Raw genomic sequence first — 26,230 nt, 5'->3', positions numbered from 1 at the left:
TTCCCTCCCTGCTTCTTTATCCTTTGTGTATAGGAGGGCAACCGATTTTTTGGAGTTGATCTTGTATCTTGCCACATTACTAAAGGTGTTTATCAGCTATAGGAGTTATTTGGTAGAGTTTTGGGGGTCGCTTATGTACACTATCATATCATCTGCAAATAACAAATGTTTAACTTCTTCCTTTCCAATTCGAATCCCCTTGATCCCCTTATTTTGTCTTATTGGTATTGATAGAACTTCAAGCACTATATTGAAGAGGTTTGGAGAGAGTGGACATCCTTGTCGTGTTCCTGATTTTAGTGGAATGGCTTTGAGTTTCTCTCCATTCAATTTGATGTTAGCTGTCGGCTTGCTGTAAATAGCTTTTGTTATATTTAGGTATGATCCTTGTATCCCCAATCTCTCCAACACCTTTATCATGAAGGGGTGTTAAATTTTGTCAGTTTTTTTTCTAAAGCTTTCACGTGTGCTGTTAAGTCTCCAATGTATGCTTTCCCCGATTTCTTTAATTGGACACTTAGTGCTATGAACTTTCCTCTTAGCACTGCTTTCATTGTGTCCCATAGGTTTGAGTATGTTCCATCTTTATTTTCATTAAATTCAAGGAAGACTTTAATTTCTTTATTTCTTCCTTGACTCAGTAGTGATTCAGTAGCTGAATGTTCAGTTTCCATGAGTTTGTAGGCTTCCTGGGACTAGCATTGTTGTTGAACTCTAACTTTAATCCATGGTGATCTGACAAGACACAGGTGGTTACTAATATTTTTTTGTATCTATGGAAGTTTGCTTTGTTACCAAGTATGTGGCCAATTTTCGAGAATGTTCCATGAGCTGCAGAGAAGAAGGTATATTCTTTCCTATTTGGGTGGAATGTTCTATAGATGTCTGTTAAGTACATTTGATTCAATACCTCCAATAATTTTCTTATTTCTCTGTTAGGTTTCTGTCTGATTGACCTGTCCATTGGTGAGAGAGGTGTGTAGAAGTCTTCTACTCTTAGTGTGTGTGTTGTTATGACTGTCTTGAGTTCTAGAAGTGTTTCTTTTACATAAGTGGGTGCCTTTATATTAGGGGCATAGATATTTAGGATTGAGACTTCCTCCTGATGAATTGTTCCTGTTGTGAGTATAAAATGTCCATCTCCATCTCTTCTGACTGATTTTAGTTTGAAGTTAATTTTGTTAGAAATTAGAATGGCCACACCCGCTTGTTTCTTAGGTCCGTTTGCTTGGAAAATCTTTTCCCAACCCTTTACTCTTAGTATATGTCTGTCTTTGTGGTTGAGGTGTGTTTCTTGTAAACAGCAGAATGTTGGATCCTGTTTTCATATTCAATCTCTTAGTCTGTGCCTTTTTATAGGTGAATTGAGTCCATTGATATTAAGTGATATTAATAACCAGTGGTTGTTGACTACGGTTATTTTTTTTTGTGTGTGTGTGTAGTCAAGTTTGTGTGTTTCCCTTTGAGTTGTGAAGGGTCGCTAGATGTCTGAGTTATTGTAGGCAATGTTGGCACTGTTGGATTCCTTGGGTTGTGATTTTCCTTCTATTACTTTCTGTAAGGCTGGATTTGTGGCTACGTATTGTTTTAATTTGTTTTTATCCTGGAATATTTTGTTATCTCCATTGATAGTGAACAATAGCTTGGCTGGGTATAGCAGTCTGGGCTTGCATCCATGGTCTCTTAGTTTCTGCGGTACCTCTATCCAAGACCTTCTGTCTTTCATGGTTTTCATAGAGAAGTCTAGTGTGAGTCTGATAGGTTTACCTTTATAAGTTACTTGACTTTTTTTCTTTGCAGCTCTTAATATTCTTTCTTTAATCTGAATGTTTTTTGTTTGATTATTATATGACGAGGGGATTTTTTTTAATTATTCAAGTAATTTCAAACATATTCATACTAATTCTGCTAAGGTGTTATTATTCAGATTAAAATATAATTAACATTTTTCTCACATTTCATGCTTCATTATACTCTTTATCGGTGGGCTTATTAGAAGGTTGATTTTTTTTAAGTAGAGACAAATGTATAGAAATCATGAATACATGTATATACATGTGCTCACATACATATCTGGAAATAAATCTGAGTAATTCAATTACCTTAGGTAAATGCTTTTTAGCACTTATGTTGGTAGATTTGTAATAGTGATATTTCTAGCTTTAAAATGTGTTAGGGTATATTTTCAGATGAGCTATTATTAGTTGGTCTTAGTTTTACTAAATTTTTATTTTTAATTTTGTTATTATTATATTTTATTTATTTTTATTATTTTATTTATTGTTATGAAGTTGCAAAAGTTCATGTGTACCACTTGCATGGAAGAAAGAGAGTCTTGAAGAGAAGAGGTGATCACAGAGCTAGAGTTACTTTTGGTTGTGTTCCAGCATTGCTGTGTTCCCATTTGGTTTTCTTCCAACATGTGAGTGATGTGAACTGAACACAGTTCCTCTGCAAAAGCAGTAACAATGCTAAACTGCTCAGCCATCTCTTCAGCCCTTGGATTACTTACCTATTTCATTACCTATTCATTGATGGACGAATTAATGAGAATTATTCATTTTATGTATATGGGTCTTTGGCCTGCATGTATATACATAACATGTATGCCTGGTACCCTCTGAGATCAGAAGCAGGCCTGGATTCCTGTAGCTGGGGCTGCAAATGATGTTGCTCTGTCATGTGCGTCCTGAGAATTGAATCTATTTCTGGAACAACAGTAAATGTTCTTCACCGCTGGTCCATGTCTCTAGTCTTGGTACATAGACTATTGATAGACAAATGGATAAATAGGCACAAAGAAATCCTTAACTGTGGCAGCAGATGTATATGACTTGGTACCTGCCCTGATATAATGAATTAAGAAAAAGTATTAACTAATTTTATTAATAATGATGATATTAATCTGTTAAGCCTGTTGTTATTACAGAACACAACTACAGAATATAGGGTTCAAATTACCACCATTTCAGGAACTGTTGTTTAAATCAAAATTTGGAAGTTTCAAAAGTTAGCAAGTCTCCATACCTCTTTGCTGCCACTCCCCCACACTCAAAGTGTTATCCTGGTCTCTGACACTAAATTACTTTTGCCTGACTCTTTTGGTGGATAATAATGGAGCATGGTATTTTCTTATTTTTCAATTTTTTTTAATTTACCTAATTTTGATTTCACATAATCATAATAGACTCTTGGAACATTACATTTGTAAGACTCGGTCCTATTTCTTCTATGTCATTGTCTTTAAAATTCTGCTGTGGTATTCAGGCTTTCAGTTTACTTCCACATTTCTAATAACTAATAACGATTGTGACTTTTTCCTATGTGACACTGTGAGCAGGCTCGGCATGCTGAGAATGCTCTTGTCTTCAATGTCATTGCAATCCTTTTGTCACATTCACTTGCTTCACACTGGACACCTAGGCTTGTCTTTCCCTACTTTTAAAGACATTTTTAGTGAAGATATTAGTAAAGCAATTAGTTTGCAGTATTATCAATGCTATTACATTAAACTCTCTCCTTTTTAACCATTTATAAAGTACATACTAGTATCTCTTTATGGTTCTGTTTTTAACTCATTGATAAAAAATGAACAATTTTATGTATTGTCTAATTTATTTTTTGAGAATTTTATGAATGAGGACTGTATTTACATCATTTTTAACTCTCACTCTCCACCGAAATCCTCCAGGGTACCCCTGGTTATCTTTCAGATTCATGACTTCTTTAATTTCTTGACTTAAGCATAACTCTTGCAAATGAGTTACTTTATTCTAACCAATTTTTCAGTGTTAAATTTATATAAACAGAGTTATATATAATTCCTTAACAGTTATTTGGTACAACCAAATTTAACCATGAAATACAATTATGTCTTTTCAATGAAAAATGTTCTGGATGAGTTATCCTGTAAATTTCAGGTCTATGATCTTGTTCAGTTCACTAGATCTACGTGAAGAATTTAGGTAGGGTGACCCCCACTGAATGGCCCCACACCTATTTGCATCTAGGTAGCACTAAGCAGAATCAGGATTTGAAAAACACAAAGAAAAACTAACAAACAAATAGTAGGACGTGAATTTTGAAGGAGATGTGCTAGAAGGTTCCTAGGAGGGCTTGTAAGGAGTGGGGGTTTGATATTGTCAGAACACATTGTATACATGGGTGAAAGTTTCAAAGAGTAAATACAAATAAAGTGATAAGAAAATCAAAGATCTGAGAATGATAGATGTGTGTGAATGTATTGACGCTATGAGCAAGCAATGGTTATGAACAGCAATTTCTTCTAGTTTCAACTATTTTCATGTGTAATAAAACTCTGACGGTAAACAAGCAAAAATGGGGAAAATATTAGCAGCTGTTCCTCTGGGCTAGTCATTTATCTCGTGGCTTGTATTTCCAACACAGACATTTATTACTGTTTTTATTGAAAATGGCAGGTTGAACAAATAATAATATTGCTACTCTCTATGTCTTATAGTCATGTAACCAAAAAATAGTACATTGATGACAAGACACTGTCAGGGGAAAGAGACACATTTTTGTGGTGTTTTTTTTCACAACTTGAAAGAGATAAGAAATTCTTCCCTTTGACAATTGTGTAACATTCTTAAAAACATTAACAGTTTTGTAAGAAGAATATTTAAAAATAGTGTAACATAGCTGAGTTGAAGTAAGTAATTGATTTGATCATACATTACATTAAATTTCTTAGAAGCAATAGTCAGTTTTGTCAAAATGATGTCCAAGTAGTTTATATTATATTTAAATATCCAAACACAAAAGATCTTACTGGATAAAGACTATATGTAGGGACATGGTGTTGGGGAATGGAACAGAACTTGATGGTAGTACCCAGGACCCTATATTCACTGTTCACTATGCAAACAAGTAAGAATGCATGAATAATTTGAAATGATACTCAGATAATAATCTCAAAATTCAGTGATGATACAAAGTGTAATATTTTAAAATCAATGCATAATTAAATAAAAATTCTGATTATACATTTATATATTATTTTCAAAATACCATTAATTTACACTCAATATATGTAAATGGGTTTTTATTTGATCTTATTTATGGAAACTCCTCAGTTGTATCATTAGCTGCTGCAGAAATGCAAACTTGTTGCTTTTGTTTTTCTGGGTGTTATTCTTTTCTGCCTTGTGATATTTAACAAAGGTGTTTTGTTTAACCAACATTCAATATTTCTGTACAACTGGTCATTCTTATGTTATCATATATGTACCGGTTCCAAGATAAGCACAAGCTAGAGTTATTAATATAGTTTCAGAGGTTTAGTCCATTATCACTATTCCAAAACACTGTAGAATACAGGAATACTTGGTGGTGGAGTAAGAGCTGAGAATTCTACATCTTGATCCACAGGCAACAGAAGGTGAAATTAGACACTGGGTGTGGCTTGAGCATTTATGAGACCACAAACCCACCCCCACAGTGACACACTTCATCCAACAAAGTCATACCTACTTCATCAAAGTGACACTACCTAATATCTCCACTCCTTATGAACTTATGGGGGCCAATTACATCCAAACAGCCACAGTAAACATATTGTATTCATTTATATGTAACTATATTAACACTAAAACAATACTATACAAAAGAGCATTATGTTTCATCTTTAGAAGCCATGTTTGTGGATATGTATTCATGCACATGTGTACATTCCCAAATATATAACCACAACCTGCTCAGTCTATAAAATGTTAGTGTTATTTATATGTTCTCAGGGTTAGTCACTTGATATTCTATAATCTGGAGTATTTTTCTTGGGGAAATATATATATGCCATCTTTTGTTCAGTTTTTTTGACTATCATATTAATGAGACTTCATGAGTATAGTTTCTCTGACATTTCTAGGAGACAATCTCACAACAAATATCTTGTTCATCTTATTTTTAAAACATTTTCATCTCCCCTTACTTTATGATATCTGAGATGTAGGATAAGGAGTGTCACAACAGATGTATGTGCTGAGACTTGACACTACTTGTTTTCTTGATCTTTGAATTTTTATTGACTATGTTTTATGTATTGGTTTCTATTTGTTGCAAAGAGACTGAAGTATGAAACCTACATTATCTGTGACTATAAGGACAAATATTTAGAATGTAGCTAGGAATTATCCCTGTTTGGAAAACTGGGAGTGTAAGTTCCTTTCCAACTTCCTTGACCTCATTAACTAGGCCCATACAGTTTTCACCAGAAAGAAAAATTCTTGAGGTTAAGTATAATTAGACTGCTTTCAGTTCCTTCCAATGTAGGCATGTCAGTACTGTGTCCTTTGGTATATCATGCTATAATGTATCCAAGATTTAGTTCATAACAATCAAGGCTTGGAAAGAATTTTCACTGATTCCCTTCCTTGGAAGCTTGCGTAGATCCCCCTGCTATCATAAATACTATTTGTCAAGAAGGACACTCTCAGGTCAGATCGAGCTTAAGTTCTGAAGATTGTAAGTTCAAAGTCATAATGCCTTAAGCCATAGGGATTCCACTCCAAGTTCTAGGTGGGAATGAAGGGCAATGGTCAAAACTTTCATTATTTTGGTGAATCTCTTGAAAAACACTAAACAACATAGAAAGGGATTTCTCAAGACTTGTGTTGGGTTTTATATTAGATAGTGTATAACTATTTGGGAAAGTGCTGTCGGTTCAGATAAGGTATTTTCTTAAACTACATATGTATTATTAATTAGTTAATAATATTATACTGCATTGTTTTAATAGCAATGACAGCTCATTTCCAGTTAATTAATTGCACACATTTCAATTAATCTAAACAAACACAAGTCTGTATTATTTTCCCTGCAATTACAATATTTCTTTGATTTAGAAATAGAGCATAACTCTAAAAATCTAAAACTCTAGAAATTAAAACAGCAGAGAAAGAGTTGAAAGGAAAAATCAGGAACTACCTATATGATATTTTTTTGGAAGTTTTCTCTGGTTTTGGTAGCTTCAACTGAAATAATATAATAATGTGAGCGAAATCCACATAAACAGTCAGGGACTGAATCAAAGAAACACTTATCATAGTCACACAGCAAGTTCTCCGAAGGGAAAATTCTGAGCAGGTTCAGCTTTACTTCTCACAGCTAGTTCAGCTCCATCTACCACGCTACATGTTGCACAGCCTCATAACTTACCCTCCCTAGGCCATTGAGCACAAGGCAAGTTGATGTCCTGCTACTCCAACATTCCAATTCAAGAATAATATATTTCTTATAATAATAATAATTTAATTATCCTTATTAAAAATAATAAGAATAATAATTCCTTACAATAGAAATCCACATTAGACTTCCATATTTCAACTGATGATCAAAAAATTCAGATGATCATGTTACATAATCTGTCTTTGGTAGGGCAAGGGATTATGTGGAAACATTTGTTTAATAATTTGAAGTTTAAATTTTATTCATATCCATTTTACTATTATATTAAAATTAAAATATGCATAAGCACTAATCCTAATTCTAAACTCAAGAAGACATATAAAATTTGTCCATCAGTATAATATAATTTAAAATTGTTTCTTTTTTATTTTTTTGAACTTTCTATTCATTTTATATACCTACCATAATAAAACTCACCCCCCATACACTCCTAAGAAAGTGTAAGGCCTCCCCTGGAGCGTCAACAAAGCCTGGTGCATCAAGTTGAGTGAGGACCAATCCCCTCTGTTATCCGTTCCACCAACCAAAGTTGCCAGTATTATGGCAGAATGCTTAGTCACTCCAGGTGCTGACACTTCTGAGATCCATGGCCCATGGCCACACACGCACCATCAAGCATTTCAGCAACTTACCACCAAGGGTACTCAAGTCCTATTTGATCTAAGTGCAGGCTGGTCATGTGATCTATGACTGCAACTTCTAAGTAATCCCCTGTGTACATGTGCTAGATGGCCTTTAAAAGCTGGACTTGCCTGCTCCACACTCTCTTCCTGTACCAAGTTTCAGACAAAACTGAGTACTCCCTTCTTACTCCTCCCTTCTCTGTTAATTAACTCTAAATGTGAGTTTTTTGTATATATTGTGATTCGTCCTCACTCTCAGTAATTTCACTATCTGCCCTGCATCAAGGCTGAAAAAGGCATCCCACCATAAGGAATGGGTCCCAAAAAGTCAGCTCATAAACCAGGGATAGATCCTGTTCCCACTGTCAGGGGTCCCACAAACCTACCCAAACCATACAGCTTTTACTCACCGCTCAGAGGGCCTCTTTCAATCCCATCCAAACTCAACAACTGTTGGTCTAGCGTTGGTGAGCTGCCATGAACTCAAGCAACTGTCTCTGTGAGTTTCTCCATCACGACCTTGAAACCCCTTGTTCACATAACCACACTCCCTCTCATTGACTGGCCTCTAGGAGCCCTCCCTAGGAAATTGGATGAAACTAGGTAAGAACATCCTGAGTGAGGTAATCTCAACCCCTAAAGACACACACGGTATGTACTCACTCATAAGTGGATGCTAGATTTAAAGCGAAAGTAACAGCGTACGGCCCCAGAGAATCTACCTGACTAGGAGGACACTAAGAGGGACTCACGGAACTCCCTGGGAAGAGAAATAGAGATTTCCTGGGCAAACTGGGGATAGGGAGTATTAGAGGGGAAGGGATGGGTGCTGAGAATATGAGGGAACCAGCATTGTTGAGTTGGGGGGAGGGACAGAAAAGAAAAGCAATTAAAGATATGTCTTGACAGAGGGAGTCATTTTGAGGTTAGGGAGAAACCTGCTGCTAGTGAAATTCCCAGAAATCCACAAGTATGACCTCTGCTATATGGAGAGGGTGCCTGAACTAGCCTTCTCTAATGAGATGGGTGCCTACCCTAACTGATGTCATTAGAATCTACATTCAGTAACTGATGGAAGCAGAGGCAGAGATCAACAGTCAATATAATTTATAATAGACAGTATTAGAAATTAGTATTAACAATGAACTTATTTTGTTAAAGAAATGATAAAGTTATACACATAGCAGTAGATTTTTATTAATGTGTGTCCACAATATGAAATTCCACAATTCTAATCTAAACTATGGTTTGAGAGCAAAGAAACTTTATTTTTAAATTTTAAAGAATTTGAATTGTATTTTCAGTTATGTCTTTTATTTGTCTATTTATTGTATACCCTGGCTTCAGCCTCCCACACCATCACCCCTCTCACTTCATCTCCCCCACTCCACCTCCCACACCCAAATCCCCTCCTCTTTTGTCTCCATTCAGGAATGTACTCATACAAAAGTGGATCTTAGGTATTAAATAAAGAATAATTATGCTGCAATGCATACATCCAGAGAGAGTAAGTAACAAAGAGAGTTCATGGGGGTTCACCAAGGGCTTCTTAGTCTGACTGTCGGCATGAGGTTGATATTAAGCATAAAAAAGAAATTTGCCAAATAGAGAAAGGAGAACTTTTCAAAAACTTGTTTGGAAGAGGCCATGCAAACAGTAAAGTCTTAAAATCAAGATGATTACTGAACAGGGACACATCATGCCTAATGGGCAGATGGAAGGTAAACAGTTTGGAAGTTGCTGCACTCATAAAAGTGTCTATATTTGCATTTCATGCAATAAAACTGATGGTCAGTTTTAGAGAGTGCCTTGGGAAGTGACTGATTTACAAATGGAAGCAAAAGTAATTATTATATAAGCAAATGTTTTTTCTAACAGCTTTGAGGAGTGTGACCCTGTTATTTCTTTGGAAAAAAAAAGAGTGATTATATGTTAGTTTCATTTTTTTCTATAAATGATCTTTATATGCATTAGATTTATGCCTGACTCCAAAGAAGAAAATCAGCTGGAGACATGATTCTTTCCCATCTTTGTGCTTTGAAGTACCTCTTGATGCTTTCGTTTACATCTCAGAATTGTCAGTGATGTTTACCACCCAACACTTTATATTATAGTGTGAGACAAGCATACTCAACAGAAAGAACATTGGAGAAGTCTGATTTATGTAATAAAGTTGATGTTTTGTTTATCAGGTGACAGAAACCCGGACGGGTCCTCTTGGCTGCAGTAACTATGACAACCTAGATTCTGTCAGCTCTGTTCTGGTTCAGAGTCCTGAGAATAAAATTCAGTTGCAAGGTATGTAGGTAAAATTTTAATAATTATTTATTAGCCTAGATGATATACTAAACAGTTATCATCCCTTTTGTATTTTTGAAAAATAAGTCATTTGTCACTGGTGAGATGATCCAAAGGCACTTGGTGCTTTTATAGAGAACTTGAGCTGAGTTTCTACATGCTTATCACTCTCTGTAACTATTGATCGGGAGTCTCTGAAACTCTGTCCTTCTTGGCACCTGACCTCTTTTGCACATAATTGTACGCAGACTTACACATTTATATGTGATTAAAAATAATAATAACTCCTATAAAAGAAAAACATGGTGTAAATGTCTTAGGTATTTAAAGTTATTGACAGAGTTAATGCATCAATTGTAAAATATCTTAATAGTCTAGAAAAAATGAAGAAATTTCAATATATTTTTCTTTACAAATTAAGTAATACAACTAATAATTAAATCTTACATTGAGAGTAGTGTGTGTGTGTGTGTGTGTGTGTGTGTGTGTGTGTGTGTGTGATGATATTTTTTGTCTTTCCACAATTTTTTAGATAGGTAGTTTAGTAGATGGGTACATACAGATGTGCGTGTCGGTTATAGGTATAAGGGCAAGAGTATTTTTGATTTGCACTATGTTTCTAAGCAGGAGTGAACTTTCAATTCAAATGGATTGGTTTTTGTCATTGGAATTCTGATATGTCCTTTAATAAAACAGGTACAGACTTAGTTTTTCTGTGAATGCCATCTTATACACTTTTACTATGATTGAAGAGAAGCTACATCCAAAGTAGAATTTTATTTGAAAACCACAACCAAAGCATCAAAATTAATTTTAAAAAAAAAGCACTGTTAAGGAACAACAACAACAAAACCTTCAGAATGAAACTTATCATGGCTTACATGTATTTGTAAAAAAAAAATACTTATTATTATCCATAGTCATAGTAAATTTACTTCAAATACTTTAAATATTTTTCTGTCAGCAGTATCACATATTAGGGCTGCAGAATGAGAAGCACTTGCTACACTTTCAGGACACCCAGGTGCAGTTCCCAGCACCTACATGGGCAGTTTACAGTTGATACTTATGTACACACGCATGCACACATACAGATATGACATATATAAAATAGATTATTAGTGTTGTTATTTGATATGTAAGCATCACATATCAAATAAATGACTCTAAATAAACAGATAAAAATAATCAAAAGAAACTTAAGGCTAGGAAATGAAATTTATGTAAAAATATCTAAATAAAACATAAAAAGAAACTCGGTAAGTTTACAATTGTTTTAAAAAATCATTCATAATATTTATAATAAACTTAATTTTCCCAAATTACTTATGAGTAGTTTCTTAAAGGAGACTATACTGGAAATATTTCTAGTTTAAATATTTTCATTCTAAAGTCATTGTATTATGTAATTATGTATTATTAATATAAATATAATTAAGCTTATAATATGTTGCAAGGAGGGCCCGCTTATTCATCCTGGCTACCCAGAACTGAAATAATCACACAGAAACTATATCAGCTAAAATACTGCTTGGCCCATTAGCTATAGCTTCTTATTGGCTAACTCTTATATTAATTTAAGCCATTTCTGTTAATCTGTATATCACCACGAGGTCATGGCCTACCAGCAGAGTTTCAGCAGGTCTTCTTCTGGCCGCGGCTCCATGGCATCCCTGATTCTGCTTCTCTTTTTCTCAGCATTCAATTCAGTTCTCCCAGCCTACCTAAGTTCTGCTTTATCAACAGGGCAGGGCAGTTTCTTTGTTCATTAATGGCAATCACAGTACACAGAGGGGACTCTGACATCAATAATATATTAATAAATGCACTTTAAATTTCTTGATAAAATTTACATTTACAAGTAGTTTTAGTAATGAAGCTTGAATACAATTAATAAATATGCAGTAATAGGATTAAATATTCAGGGATCATGGAATAAGATTTTGAGTTCAGGGACAAATTTTTGTATATGTATATATTTTGTATATGTATATATTTGATGTTCACTTGAACTCTTCATCTCTTTTGTAGGCAGGTCCCAATGCTCATTTTTATATTCATATTTTAAAATGTTGTTACCTATACCATATTTACATTTCTTCTGCTCCACTCCTTCCCAGCACTCCCTTTGAAACATGCTGACCTTTTCACTAATTATTATTTCTATATATTTGTATAAGTGCATAACTCTATATACACAACCTGCTGGGTTAATGCAATGTTTTATATATATATATATATATATATATATATATATATATATATATATATATATATACACATACATGTTTAGGGATGACTGCTTGGAACTATACATGTAGCAATTGATGGCTTCTGCTGAAGATTGATTCTTTCTCTTTCAATCGCCACAGATTTTAACTCTTCTCATCTAGCAGACTTTTGAGTTTTTCTCCTTCCATGTTGGCATTCCAGTGTTACACTATTCAGGTTTTGTTTAGGCAAACTTTATTGTGGAGATTTTATTTGTTCAGAATTTCTATAATTAAACAGGAAACTCTATCAGCAGACTTCCTGATCCTCTGGCTCTTGCCATTCACCATTGTACCTCAGGTCAGTTTTCTCTTCATTTTGACCAGTTGTGACTTTCTCTAATCATGTCCATCTACTGCAAAAACAAGTTTCTTCGAAGACTTGCGAAAACTACACTTATCTGTGGTCATAATGATAGACATTCAGAATGTAATAGAGTTATACTGTCTTTTTAGGAATACAGAGATAATAGATTCTTCTCTCAGACATGGTGTAGCTGTATAGGTTTACAGTACTATGTATGAGTTCTTTATCCTTGAGAAGGCAGTAAGCTCAGGAGCTATTGGTTGTAAATGGCTGTACTCAACCTTGTGGATCTCTTGCCTTTATAGTAATTGGTGTGGATTTCAGACATTGCAGATAGGTGGGAGTGTCAATGTGGGCGTTTCTCTCCTTGCAGTTAACAATATTGTTTTCTGCAAATATGTATTAGCTGCTGTCGTCTGATATGTTTTATAGAGACAAAGTATACCATGTTTCTCTATACACTCTTCTTCTTCAAAAAAAAAAAACAGCACCAGAGTACTCTCATTGGCTAAATATCATTTAAATTCAGTTGTGTTATATCGACTTCTTTCTCATATAGAAAGCCTATGAATAGAGACTGCAAACTATTTTTCTTAATCAGCCTTCCTATATTCCATGTGTGCTGAAATAACACTATGTGAAATATTTTAACTCTCATTGACTTACGTGTGATTTTTGTCAATGATCATCATTTGACATGAAAAATTAACTCCATGATGTTGAAAGTTCTTCATCTGTCACTTAAATGGTCAAATGTTGTCTTTAGTGAACTGTTTTGTTGCTTTGATACGGCTAATAAAATTAATGACCCAATTAGCATTGTCTCATAAATTACAAGGATCAATACACAGTAGTTGTTAATTTATATTCTATTACCTAACTACAGCAATTTTATTTTAATAATTATACTGATAATAATAGGAGAGTATCATGTCAACCATTTTCACATTCTTAGTGTATCAAGCAATGGTATTTTAAATAAACCAACTAATAAATATTTCTATTTAAATTTAAATTGAGAAATTGAAAAACTAATCTAAATAATCAAGCATATAGAATACACATACTGACGAATATATATTATTTTTAAAAGATACAAGGATATGAATGCACTTGTCAATGTATTTGTGAAATTTATTTTTCCCTGAATATTAATACTTGATTTTCATTAACTCAGGCTCATAGATAAAATCAAGGACAAAGCAATGGGTTGATTCTGTTACAATAGAAATGCAAATATTGTCAAATTTAGTAAATACTAAAGAACTATTTAGTGTTGACACAGTTTTCCATATATTATAATTTACTTTTACTATTTTCTTCATTCTTGATTTTCTCCTTTATATGTATGTACACATGGTGTCTATGATCTCACGTACGTTCATTCATATGTATATTGGTACACATATGTCTTAATGTGTGTGCATATGTGGGGGCTTGCTGGTGGGGACATTTATATTGACCATTTTACTTATTAGCCATTGTCTTTAGCCCTCTCTCCCTCTTTTCCTTTCTCTTTCTTTCTTTCTTTCTTTCTTTCTTTCTTTCTTTCTTTCTTTCTTTCTTTCTTGTTTCCTCCTTTCCTTCCTTCCTTCCTTCCTTCATTGCTTTCTTTCTTCATTTTTCTTTCTTTCCAAATTGAATCTCAGAATGGATTCCATCCTGTTAAATAAATTAGGATGACCTAGAATTTCTTATCTTCCATTTTCCAGCCTCTGCCCCTGAGAGGGTGGAGCAAATTTCTGGGGTGACAAATTTAAGCAGAGATGAAACTTTCTCTTTTTTTTTTGTAGTAGATGGACATGATTAGAGAAAGTCACATTTATTTTTGTCTTGACAACAAGACCCCAAATAATCACTCAGAAGCTTATATTAATTAAAAAAATACTTAACCTATAGCTCAGGATTATTAGAAGCTAGCTCTTACAACTCTTAACCCAATTCTATTAGTCTGTATTTTGACACATGACTTGTAGCTTCACCTGTTCTCTAGCATCTTGCTTCCCTTACAGGTGGCTTCTGTTTCTCTGACTCCACCCTTCCTCCTTTCTGTATTTTCCATTTAACTTTCCCTCCTAGCCTTATTTTGCCTTTCTAGAAGTCAAATCAGTTTTATTATGAACTAATGAGAGTAACATATATTCTCATCACACAGAAGGATTATCCCACAGAAGACAACCATGTGCCATCATGAGAGACTTGGTTAGAGTATTTCACTGTTTTTTGTTTGTTTGTTTTATTTTGTTTTTTGCTTTGTTTTAGTTTTTCAATTCTTTTCTCATACATTACATCCTGACTGCAGTTTCCCCTCTCTCTCCAATTTCCAGGTCACCCCACATCTCTTCTCATTCAGATCCAGTCCTCCTTTTTTTCTTTAGAAAGGAGCTGACCTCCCAGATATATAAACTGAACCTGTCACAACAATAAAACTAGCCAAAAACCTTCAGATCAAAGCTGAACAAGGCAAGCCAGTAGGAGGAAAAAGGAAAAGCATGCAAGAGGCAGGGACAATCCCTCCCCACATTGTTAAAGGTTCCACATGAACACCAAGCCACACAAACTACATGCAGAGAACCTAGCTCAAATATATCCAAGGTCCATATTTGTCACTTCAGCCTCTGAGACTCTATAAACCCTGATTAGATTCTGTAAAAAAATAGTCTCTTAGTGTCCTTGATCCTTCTGGATCCTACAAGCAGTTCTCCCTCTCTTCTGCAGGTTTCCCCAGACTCCACCTAGTTTTGGCTATGTGTGGATATAAAACTGTATTTTTCACAAAATATATTAAATGAAAAATTATTAAATTATTAAACTTAAAAATGATTAAAATAATGATATTAAAATATATTAAATTTCAAATATTTCTTTTAAAATCTATTTCAAATAGCACTTTCCTAAATAACTAGTGAATATCAAGCTGGCATCTAAGAAAATAATGAAATATATCAGTAGGGATGACTTACACAAGCAAAGAAATGGACTGTGAATTAACTACATCAACCCATCTGCTCCTCTATGCAGTTTTGTTCTTGCTCCTAAACAATAGAATCATATTGGGTATGCATTCTTGGTGTACTGTGTTGTGAACTGCCTTACTAACCTTGCCAAACTCGTAAAACACAGGTATTATTATAATATTCATTTGTGCAGACTGTTAGTATAAAAATGAAATGAAAGAATTGAAATCAAGAGGCAGAAAACAGAGAGCTTGTGTCTTCAAATATGTAGGTTTAGTGTAAGTACTGTAAATCACAATTAAATGTTCTAATTAATTACATCAAAGGCCCACAGTATTGTTATAAAAGGTGTAAATTACTAATGATTGCCATAAATTCTTTGATTCTGTATTTATGCAGTCTTAGTGTATTGAAATTATACAAGCAGATGATTTTCCTAATGATAGTTTTTAATAGCGGTAAACTTGTGTTTTAAAAGACTAGCATTTACTTTCTCTATTCGGAGTTGTAAGCAAGTGCTTGCTTCACTGTGGTGTTTCAAACTTGATCACTTCATTTGTCTTTCAAGGGCTTCAAGTTCTCCTTCCCGACTATCTTCAGGAACGTTTTGTGCAGGCAGCATTGAGCTACATTGCTTGTAATTCAGAGGGGGAGTTTATCTGCAAGGATAATGACTGCTGGTGTCATTGTGGTCCAAAATTTCCAGAATGCAACTGTCCCTCCATGGACATTCAAGCCATGGAAGAGAATCTTCTTAGAATAACCGAAACATGGAAAACCTACAACAGTGACTTTGAAGATTCAGGTAAGATAGAGATTTTACTAACACAATCTCAGTATTTTAAAGAACTTCGTTCCCCTGTTGAATGTATACTTCTTTTCCTAGTTGGAAAGGTTTTTGTTTTTCTTAATCATTAAAGTAGATATTTATATTGATCTTGTTATTGCTCACTTAGTGTTTTATAATGGTACTCGTATTTTGTATGTTGCTTATGTGCTATTGTTGGAGTGCAACCTACTTTTGGGTTGAAGCATTAGTCAGTTACTAAGAAAATGTTATTGTCCTGATTTGCATTTTTCTGATAAATATATCAGAGAATTTATTAAAACAACTCTGAGATTACATCTTACACCCATCAGAAGTGCCAAGATCAAAAACACTAATGAAAGCTTATGCTACAGAGAATGTGGGGTAAGAGGAACCCTCTCCATTACTGGTAGGAGTGCAAACTTGCAAAGCTGCTTTGGAAATACTGTATGGCAATTTCTCAGAATATTAGGAAACAATCTACTTCAAGACCTAGAAATATCACTTTTGAGTATTTACACAAAGAAAATCAATTCATATCACAAGGACATGTGGTCAGCTATATTCATAGCAACATTATTTGTAATAGTCAGAATTTGAAAACAAACTAGATTCCTTATACTGAAGAATGGATAAAGAAAATATGATACATTTATACCATGGAGTACTACTCAGTGGTAAAAAAAATAATAAAAGCATTTTCAAATTTGCAAGCAAACGGATAGGTTTAGAAAAAGCCATCACTCAAGAGTGATGTAACACAGACCAAGAAAGACAAATCTTATGTATACTCACTCATAAGAGACTTTTAGACATAAAACAAAGAAAAAAAGCCACAACCCCAGAGAACCTAGAAAACAAAGAGTCCCCTAGGAGACACACATGGATCTAAATAATAAGGAGAAATAGACAAGATCCCCTGAATAAATTGGGAATGTGGAGGGCACAGATGTTGTGGAAAAAGTCTCTTTTTACACATGGGAGAAGGTAGAAAGAAAGAGAGAAAGAGTAGGAAGAGAAGAAAAAAATTATCGTGCAATAACAATAAAAATGGATGGGGATAGAGACAGAGACCCACATTGGCGCACTGGAGTGAGCTCCCAAGGTCCAAAAGAGGAGCAGAAAGAGGGAGAACAAGAGCAAGGAAGTCAGGACCGTGAGGCGTGCGTCCACCCACTGAGACAATGGATCTAATCGGAGCTCACCAAGACCAGCTGGACTGGGACTGATAGAGCATGTGATCAAACCGGACTCTCTGAACGTGGCTGACAAAGAGGGCTAACTGAGAAGTCAAGGACAATGGCACTGGGTTTTGATTGTACAGCATGGACTGGTCTTGTGGGAGCCTAGTCTCTTTGGATGCTCACCTTCCTAGACCTGGAGGGAGGGGAGTGGATCTCAGACTTCCCACAGGGCAGGAAATCCTGACTACTCTTAGGACTGGAGAGAGAGGGGGAGAAGGAGTGGCGGGAGTGGGAGGGTATTGGGAGGAGGGGAGGAGGTGGAATTTTTTTAATAAATAAATAAATTTTTTTCAACTTCAAACATCAGATTATCATGCGGTGGTCTTGAGGTTTCTCTGCAAATCTCTGGAAGCCCTTGGGTTTCAATGGTCAGGAAAATATTTCCAGCATGTTTTGTGAGACTTCAAATTCACATAACTATCATGTGTATGCACTTTAATTGACCACCTGTTGTAATCATATTTAAAACCATTTTATGTTAATGGTTGAATCATTTTCTCTTATTTTTGAATATTTAGGAAGGCCTGTATATAATATTTTCAGGCCATTTCTTAGTAATTACATAGTCCATAATTATGTAAATCAGCTTTAGAAATATACATTTTAAAATTGCAAAAATTACACTATGCAAAATTAAGATATTCCTCAAAGTAAAGCATTATTTTAAATACCATGTATGATAATGTATACTAAAGCAAGCCATACAAAAATTTAATGAATAGTGAATGGTATAATTCAGTTAAAATGTGTTAGGCATAACTAACAAATAAGCAAAGGCAAGCATGACATTACACACAAACACATACTCACACATAGTATTGTAGAGAGTCAATACATATAAGTTTATTTTTTTAGCAAAATAATAAATGACGGTGAAGCAGACACTGGACATTCAATTCATAGTGATAGTTGTTTGTTGCGATAAAGATTCAGTTAATGACAAAAATGTATTTGAGAGTTACTGTAGTTTTGACTATAGTAATAACATTATGTTGTGTAATTGAAAAAATGTTATGGTCCAATTAGGTAACTATGATTGTATTGAGAATACAAAGCAGGCAGTAAGTCTTTATATTATTTTCCTAAGTTGAATCCAGATATAAAAAATGATGATTAGATAGGCAAATTAATAAAGTCTGGATTATTTAAATTAAAACTTATGCAATGGGATTCTGAAATACCAAGTAGAAGAGTTGAAATTAAATATAGTGTAGGACGCTCTCAGAAGGAGAAGAATGAAGCAAAGCATGTTTACAACTTTGAGTCTGACTTTAGGGATTTTAAAATAATTTACTATTATAGTGGTTATTGAAAATAGAGAATGTTAAGTAATGGAATGGTGGCTTATTGATGATGAAAATAGTTTCTAAAACTTGTTTGACAAATACAAAATTTTACTTGTACTTTCTTAAGTTACCAAAATGCACAGCATTAAGAGATGACAACCCATAGATGTCAATTAGCTTCACATACACACTCACAGAAACACACACACAAACATGAGAGAGAGAGAGAGAGAGAGACAGACAGACAGACAGACAGACAGACAGACAAACAGACGGAGACACACAGAGAGTGTGTATGTGTATTTCTAAGCTCTCTTTTCTGTTCAACAGGCCATTTTTTCTACTTTGTTAATTTGTAGCATGAGGACCTTATGGAGTCCTGTGTGTGATTTCTCTTTGGGATTTGTCTGCTGTGGGGTACCGGGCGGGACGGAAACCCCAACAAGCCGGCCCCCTCATGTTACATATGGTGCCAACGTGTGGACAACTGTATCCACATAAAGCCTGAGACAGCTTGGGAAGTAGTTCTAGAACAAAAAAACAGCTTTATGCATGGTTTCTTGGTAGCAGCAATTTCTCGGGTCTGCTCTGCTTGCTAGAGGCAAGCAAGTGTTCTCATCTAAGAGAGGCTTCCTGACTCAGCTTTAGCTGCAAAACCCTGCAGCTCTTTTAAGAGGTCCTGCCACAAAATACTTAAATGGTGGTGATGAAAAGCTGAATGCATGCTTTTGGGGTTTTCAGCCATAGCAGAAAAAAAGCTGCGCTGTTTTAAAATGCCAGCTTTCTGGGCCGTCCTGCCAGGGCAAACTCTGACTCTTTCAGGCAGGCAGTCCGACTGAGTGTGGTCTGTGAGCAGAATGTTCCAGCTTGCTTGCTGGCAGGGACCTTGAAATGACATAGAGTTGTGGCAATAAAAATGGCTGCAGTCAGTACTTCAGCCATGAGGCTGGAAAGTTAAGGAATGGGCTAATTCCAGCCGTAAAAGCCACACTTTTAGTCCTCTCCTTAAAGACTCATGTGGTCATAAAAAGAGAGATATACAGTAAAGAGAGATTCAAAGACGAAGAAAACCTCTAAGTGGTTTACAGTGTGTTAAAAATATATGCAGGCTAAAAGGTTAAAGTCATTAAAAATAAAAAAAAAAAGAAAGGGAGATATAGGGTGTGGTGGTACACACCTTTAATCCCAATGCCTGGGAGGCAGAGGCATATTGACCTCTGTGACTTCAAGGGGCAGAGGTAGAGATTGACCTCTGTGACTTCAAGGTGTGGTAGCACAGGCCTTTAATCCCAATGTCTGGGAGGCAGAGACAGATCTCTGTGAGTTCAAGGTGTGGTAGCAAACACCTTTAATCCCAGCACTGGGGAGGCAGAGACAGAGGGATCTCTGTGAGTTCAAGGACAGCCTGGTCTACAGAGCTATTCCAGGACAAAGATATATACAGAGAACCTGTCTCAAAAAGCCAAAAGTAAAAGTAAAAATAAAAGAAATAGAGGTTAAAGTAAAGCTGCATAAAGATGGAAAATACACAGAGAATCTTGATACTGTAGGCCATTATGCTCTCTTTGAATTGTTTGAGTGCTGAGGAAGGAGCAACAGCTGCAAAAAGACTTGTTTATAAATGCTGCTGAACTAACCCAAGATAGGTATTTTGAAAATACCTTGGCTTCAAAATTGAAGTCAAAAGGTATGCTACTTTGGAGAAGAGATTTTGCTTTTGTTTCCACAGAAAATGAGAGGCTCTGGATTTATTCAGAGTTAAGAAAAATCATCTTTGATCAAGGGAGACCTCCTGAGAAATTTCTGGTAGGAACAGATGGCCTGGATGCCTGAATTCTACATCCAGAACAGATTCAAGACTGCTGCCTGAGATGATCAAAACTCACAGGATACTCCAGTCAGGACTTGATTATAATTCTAAATTTTCTTTAGGTCCCCATAAGATTATCAGCGCCCCCAACCAGCAGGAAGTAGCCTGAAATACTACGCCCACATTCCCAACAAATGGACTATGGGTATTTTCCTTTGTTTAAAAAAAAAAGGGAAATGGTGTGGGAGAACTGTCTGTATTCTGTCAATCATATTTTAATAAAACGCTGATTGGCCAGGCAGGCAGTATAGGTGGGAAAGCCAGACTGGAAGTAGGGGTGGAGCAAAGAGACTGGGAGTATTCTGGGACACAGGAAGCTCTCTCTCTACTCCTGCGCAGACCACCGAAGAGGCAGCATGTAACTTGTCCAGCTGAGAAAGGTACAGAGCCATGTGGCTAATGTAGATAAGGATAATGGGGTAACATAAGTTATAAGAGATAACAAGAAGCCTGACCTAATGGGCCAATCAGTTTATAACCTTATGATGTCCTATGTGTGATTTCTCTTTGGGATTTGCTGGCTGTGGGGTACCGGGCAGGATGGAAACCCCAACAAGCCGGCCCCCTCATGTTACATTAATTCTGTGTTTTATTGCTTATTTCAGACTTCCAGTACCTTTGTAAGTCCCATAGCAGTATGTGCTTCTTTCTCTTTACTCAGCTTTCTTTAGTTATTTCTCACGAATGTATGTACATGTGTATGCTCTATATATGGCAGACAAATTTAGCCACAAAATCTTAAAAATATAGCTGTCTAAACCAGACCTACACAATGACCACACCTTTTGACTTCCCAGCAATTTCCTAAAGTCATAGATGACAAGCTTTAGGCAATTAATGGTTTCTGAGAGAATAGTTCTCTCCAGGAAAAGGCTGCTGATTGGTTATCGAAGCCCAAGAAGTCAGCCCTAAGCATACATTTATGTCAAAAACACTCAGCTTACCTAGCAAACTGGAAAGCCACACAAGGAAGGCAAGATGGCAGTTGCTTCAAAGCTTAAAAGTAGATTTTCCTTGTAGTTGGACATATGTTTATATATATAAAGTTTTATATATATATATAGTTATGTTTATATATATATATATATATTTCTCTCTATGGGTGTATACATAGTGTGTGTTTGTGCATTCAATAATAGTAATTAAAGAAGAATATGTCTTGAAATTGAGAAGGAGTAGTCAGACACGGGGTAGTTGGAAGAAGAGTATGAAGTGGAAATTGCATAAATACAGTGCACATTTATCATCATATCAAAAATATGTAAATAGATGAATAAATAAATAAATGATCTGGCCACTGCAAAACTGTGATAGTCTGATTTGTTCTTTTCTAGTTCTGTGTGTCCTGTTTTTTTCTTGCTTTATTATTATCATTGAGTGTTGTAGTGTTTTGTTAATTGCAACTAATTTAGTGGATATTCAAAATTTGAGAATAACATGAATCTGAAAATTCAGTGTTCCTCATGTTTTGAATGCTTAAAGTATTATAAAAGTACAAAAATATTAGAAAATGAAGTAGGAGGTATGATTTAAATAGAATAATATTTTAACACCACCCCTAAAGCAAGAAAATTAAAAACAAATATTCATAAATATTGTAAAAGCAAAATAAGCAATATTTATAGTTTAAATGAAGGAATTAACATTAGAGATATACCCTAAAGAAATGAAGAAATATTAAACAATTATATGGAAAAGAGATAATATTCAGATTTAAGGAATTTTAAAAGCTCAAAGTAGAAAAAAATTGATTTTATAAAAGAAATTAACCTAAACCATATATTTCAAAATAGACATATAAATGGACAAAAATAATGTTTTCAACAATATTTAGATTTTCTAATCATGAAGATAATAAAAACTAAAGTCTCAATAAAACATTTCACCTTAATAAGAATAGCTAATGTTATCTGGAAAAATATGAGCTGCCAATATGTGCAGTGAACTTTTGCATACAGTGACAATATTAAATAGCACAGTCGTTACAGAAGGCACAATGACAATTCCTTCAAAGCTTAAAAACGGATGTTCCTCATAGCTCAGAAATGTCAGTACTGATGGTAGAGACAAAGGATAAATAATTAGCATGTTAAATAGACAATAGTATACCTCTGTTTATATCAAACTTAGTTTGGTGAAATAGAAGCTTCCAATGTCCACCACCTTATTAAAGAATGAAGAGTATAACATAACAGAGTCCTACTACATTAAGATAATGAAAATCTATCATTTTCAATATATGCAAAAATGGATATTATTATGTTCAGAGAAATAACTAAAGCACAGAAAACCAACTTTTCTATGATCTTACTCACATGTAAAATCTAAAGAAAGATTCTGATGAGTTGAAAGGAACAAATGAGAGAAAGGAAGAAGAAAGCTTAAAGAGGGCTTACTCAGGGTTGGTTAGAAGTTCTGGTGTGCTATTTGTAATACTGTCATACTAGACAGTAGAAGATGAGGTTTCGAGATTTTCATCATGAAGAACTGGAAGTTTAGAGACACAGATAATCTTAATATTGTGAAATGTACATATGTCCTATCACATCACAATACATCATGAAAAGACACACTTTATGTTACAGGTAAAATGTACTTTACAGATGGAAGAAGACAATAAAATTGATAATCAAAACCCTGAAATAAACATCTAAGGTCGCTCTGCTTGCCGTCATGAAAATGGCAGAAAGAAATAAAGAGCAGAGCATAAGACAAATATAGGAAAATATTCACCAGATATTTAGAATCAAATTTTGATTAGGAACATCAGAATGGGTTATTAAATACTAATAAAACAATATTTTATTTTCAAAGCAGTTTTGGAATAATTAGTAGACCATAGTACAGGTTAATAAAACCTACAGGTACGGAATGAGTGGGATTGGAATACACAAAAGAAGGCAGGCATATGGCAACCATGTGTGAAGTGTATGTTAGTATCTAGTAATGGAGGAGTTGCGCAAACACTATCCAAAGTCAAAATGGATATAATCCCTAAAAATATATGAAAATAGTACTGACAAAGTGTAAGAGCTGAAAGACAGAGAGAGGAACTCTAAAAGGATTTCTTCTAGTCATGACAGAGTTACAGTAGTCCTGATCTCACAACAGTAGGATTGCCTGCATGGAGGAGTGTGGGTCTTTCTAGGCTGAAACTGAACTCTGCTGAACTATAAGGCTATTGCTGATTTCTGGGGGAGAGACCATGTTGTTTTTATTTGTATAATAACAGATCAGTTCTCCAGTCTTCAAACTGGGAACTGATCTGTGATTATACACATAAAATAAATAGTTCAAATCCTATGGCTATGTAAACCTCCATGGTTAAGCTCAATAGGAAACAAACAAACAAAAAAAGCAGAACCCAAACAAAACAGACAGACAAGAATGTGAGAAAAAAGACTTGGAAGTAGTACATCAGATGAGAGAAGTATGTAAGAGGTGGGTGTAAGAACGTGGGGAATGTCCCAGATTGTCATATGAAGTTTCTAGAGAAGAAATGTAATAAAAACTACATCAAAAGTAATTACCTAGACAACCATTTAAAAACTGCACTTGTATATCTTATTGCTGTTTTCTCAACCAAAATGAAATTAAATAATCAAATGCATTTTTATCAAAGCCTGGTAGGAGGTTATTTTGTTTAATTTCTCCTAAAATTTTAAAAGTACAAGAGATAATAACCTAAATGCTGTGTTGCAGAAATTCAAATTCTTTTACACTTTATTAAAACAAACAAAAATAAAGAAGGCATTGTAATTTGATTTTAAATGGCTGATTTGATTTAACTTGAAAAATGAAACAAATGTGACTGATTAACACATATCTTCAACAAAACTGAAGTTTGTATTTCTTTAATTAGGGTTATAATTATTTAAATGTAGAAGTGTTTTTTTCAGGTACCAATAGCAGCATGAAGAATGTCAGGGTGCATGGCACAGCAATTTAAACTGCTAATTGCAGTCACCACACAGAAAATAAGAAAAAGAGTTGTGTATCTTATCGGGTCAAGATAACTTGTTTGTAAATGATCTTGTGTTTGGCTGTGTTTACCACTGTCACTTGTAAAATCCAATCTGTAGATTAGAGCAGCCTGCTTTTATTTGGGACATTATGTTCTGTAATAAATGTCTTAAAATATATTTATTATAGTCTGTAAACAAAGGTGTCAGACATTTTCAAGAACAGATGTACTTATTTTCAAACTCTAAAATCTGAGAACATTTCCATTCTATTTTGTTACAGGAAAATGTTCATATGAATTTAGCAGTCTCCTTCTGAGTAAAAAAATAACAACATTGGGTATCTCATATAGTGAACCACAGAAGTTAATAATGCTAATTATAAAATATGAAAGGTGTCAGTTCTTTATATTTCCAGATAATTAGGTATGTATAATAATATTTTTGGCATGCAAGCACATCAGGTACAAGGTGTAATGAAAAATGAAGAGAATTATAAAAACAGGAAAAATACTATTTTATATAAAAACTCTCACATTTGCAATAGCTAATTATTATTCATCTGCTATTCTTAATAATATGAAAGTAACAATTATATGCCCTATAATGGAAAGCCAATGTCCTTCACACATTTAGGACAAGATTCCCAGCTTTTATAGAGAAAATTCAAATAGTTTAGATTTGTATACATAACTAAATTTTGCTTAAGTTTAAATTATAAAACATTTTGACAAATACACAAAAAAACTAATAACCCCAAAACAAATAAAATATTTCTTATTATCTCTTTAAGTTATCAACTGGATTTTCATAAATGAGAAATATAATAATTTGAAACCTGATTATGGACTATATGGATTTTGTTTCTCCGGTCTTAAAGAAAAAAGTTTCATTTGATGTATAGTGCAAATAATTTATAAATATCTTGACATGATCCTTAGAAATACTTGTGTTATTACTTGCTATATACAAAAGTCTCAGGTGTGATATGCTGTCAACAAATGTCCTCAACAGGACCACATTCTGTTAAATGAAGATATCTTTTGATGCCCCAAGAATGTCAGTTAGAGAGAACCTCATGAAAGGAAATGTCTAGATGTGATTTTTGAAAAATGTGTACATTTAAACATTTGACCTGAAAAGTGATAAACTCCCGCAAGACAGAACTGTATCAAATATTCTAGTACAGAAAAGTTGATGTATTTTCATCTATAATTTTAGTAATTATTCATTGTTGGCAGAACCATTTGTTCATCTCCTGACCGCCCAGACCCCCCAAAAAAATTCACAATGAAACTATATTAATAGCAACACAGCATGTCCAATGACTCTAGCACATTTCTAGTTAGCTCTTGCATCTTAAATTAACCCATTTCTATCAGTCTGTATCAACACTTGA

General features: G+C 34.5%; 1 protein-coding gene across 3 annotated transcripts in view; it reads left to right on the top strand.

Moving 5' to 3' along the window:
* Positions 1–26,230, top strand: part of Brinp3 (BMP/retinoic acid inducible neural specific 3) — a 391,171-nt gene that overhangs the window by 236,263 nt on the left and 128,678 nt on the right. For all 3 annotated transcript variants that reach the window (XM_085688142.2, XM_048431005.3, XM_087906438.1), the window contains exons 5-6: positions 10,022–10,127; positions 16,230–16,466. In XM_085688142.2, coding sequence (XP_085544268.1) covers positions 10,022–10,127; positions 16,230–16,466 — 343 coding nt within the window. The remainder of the gene's footprint in view (positions 1–10,021; positions 10,128–16,229; positions 16,467–26,230) is intronic.

This window comes from Myodes glareolus, chromosome 5 (genome assembly GCF_982192425.1).
Source record: "Myodes glareolus chromosome 5, mMyoGla1.1, whole genome shotgun sequence".
In the NCBI taxonomy this organism is placed as follows: domain Eukaryota; kingdom Metazoa; phylum Chordata; class Mammalia; order Rodentia; family Cricetidae; genus Myodes; species Myodes glareolus.
This window is presented reverse-complemented; position numbering and strand designations above follow the sequence as displayed.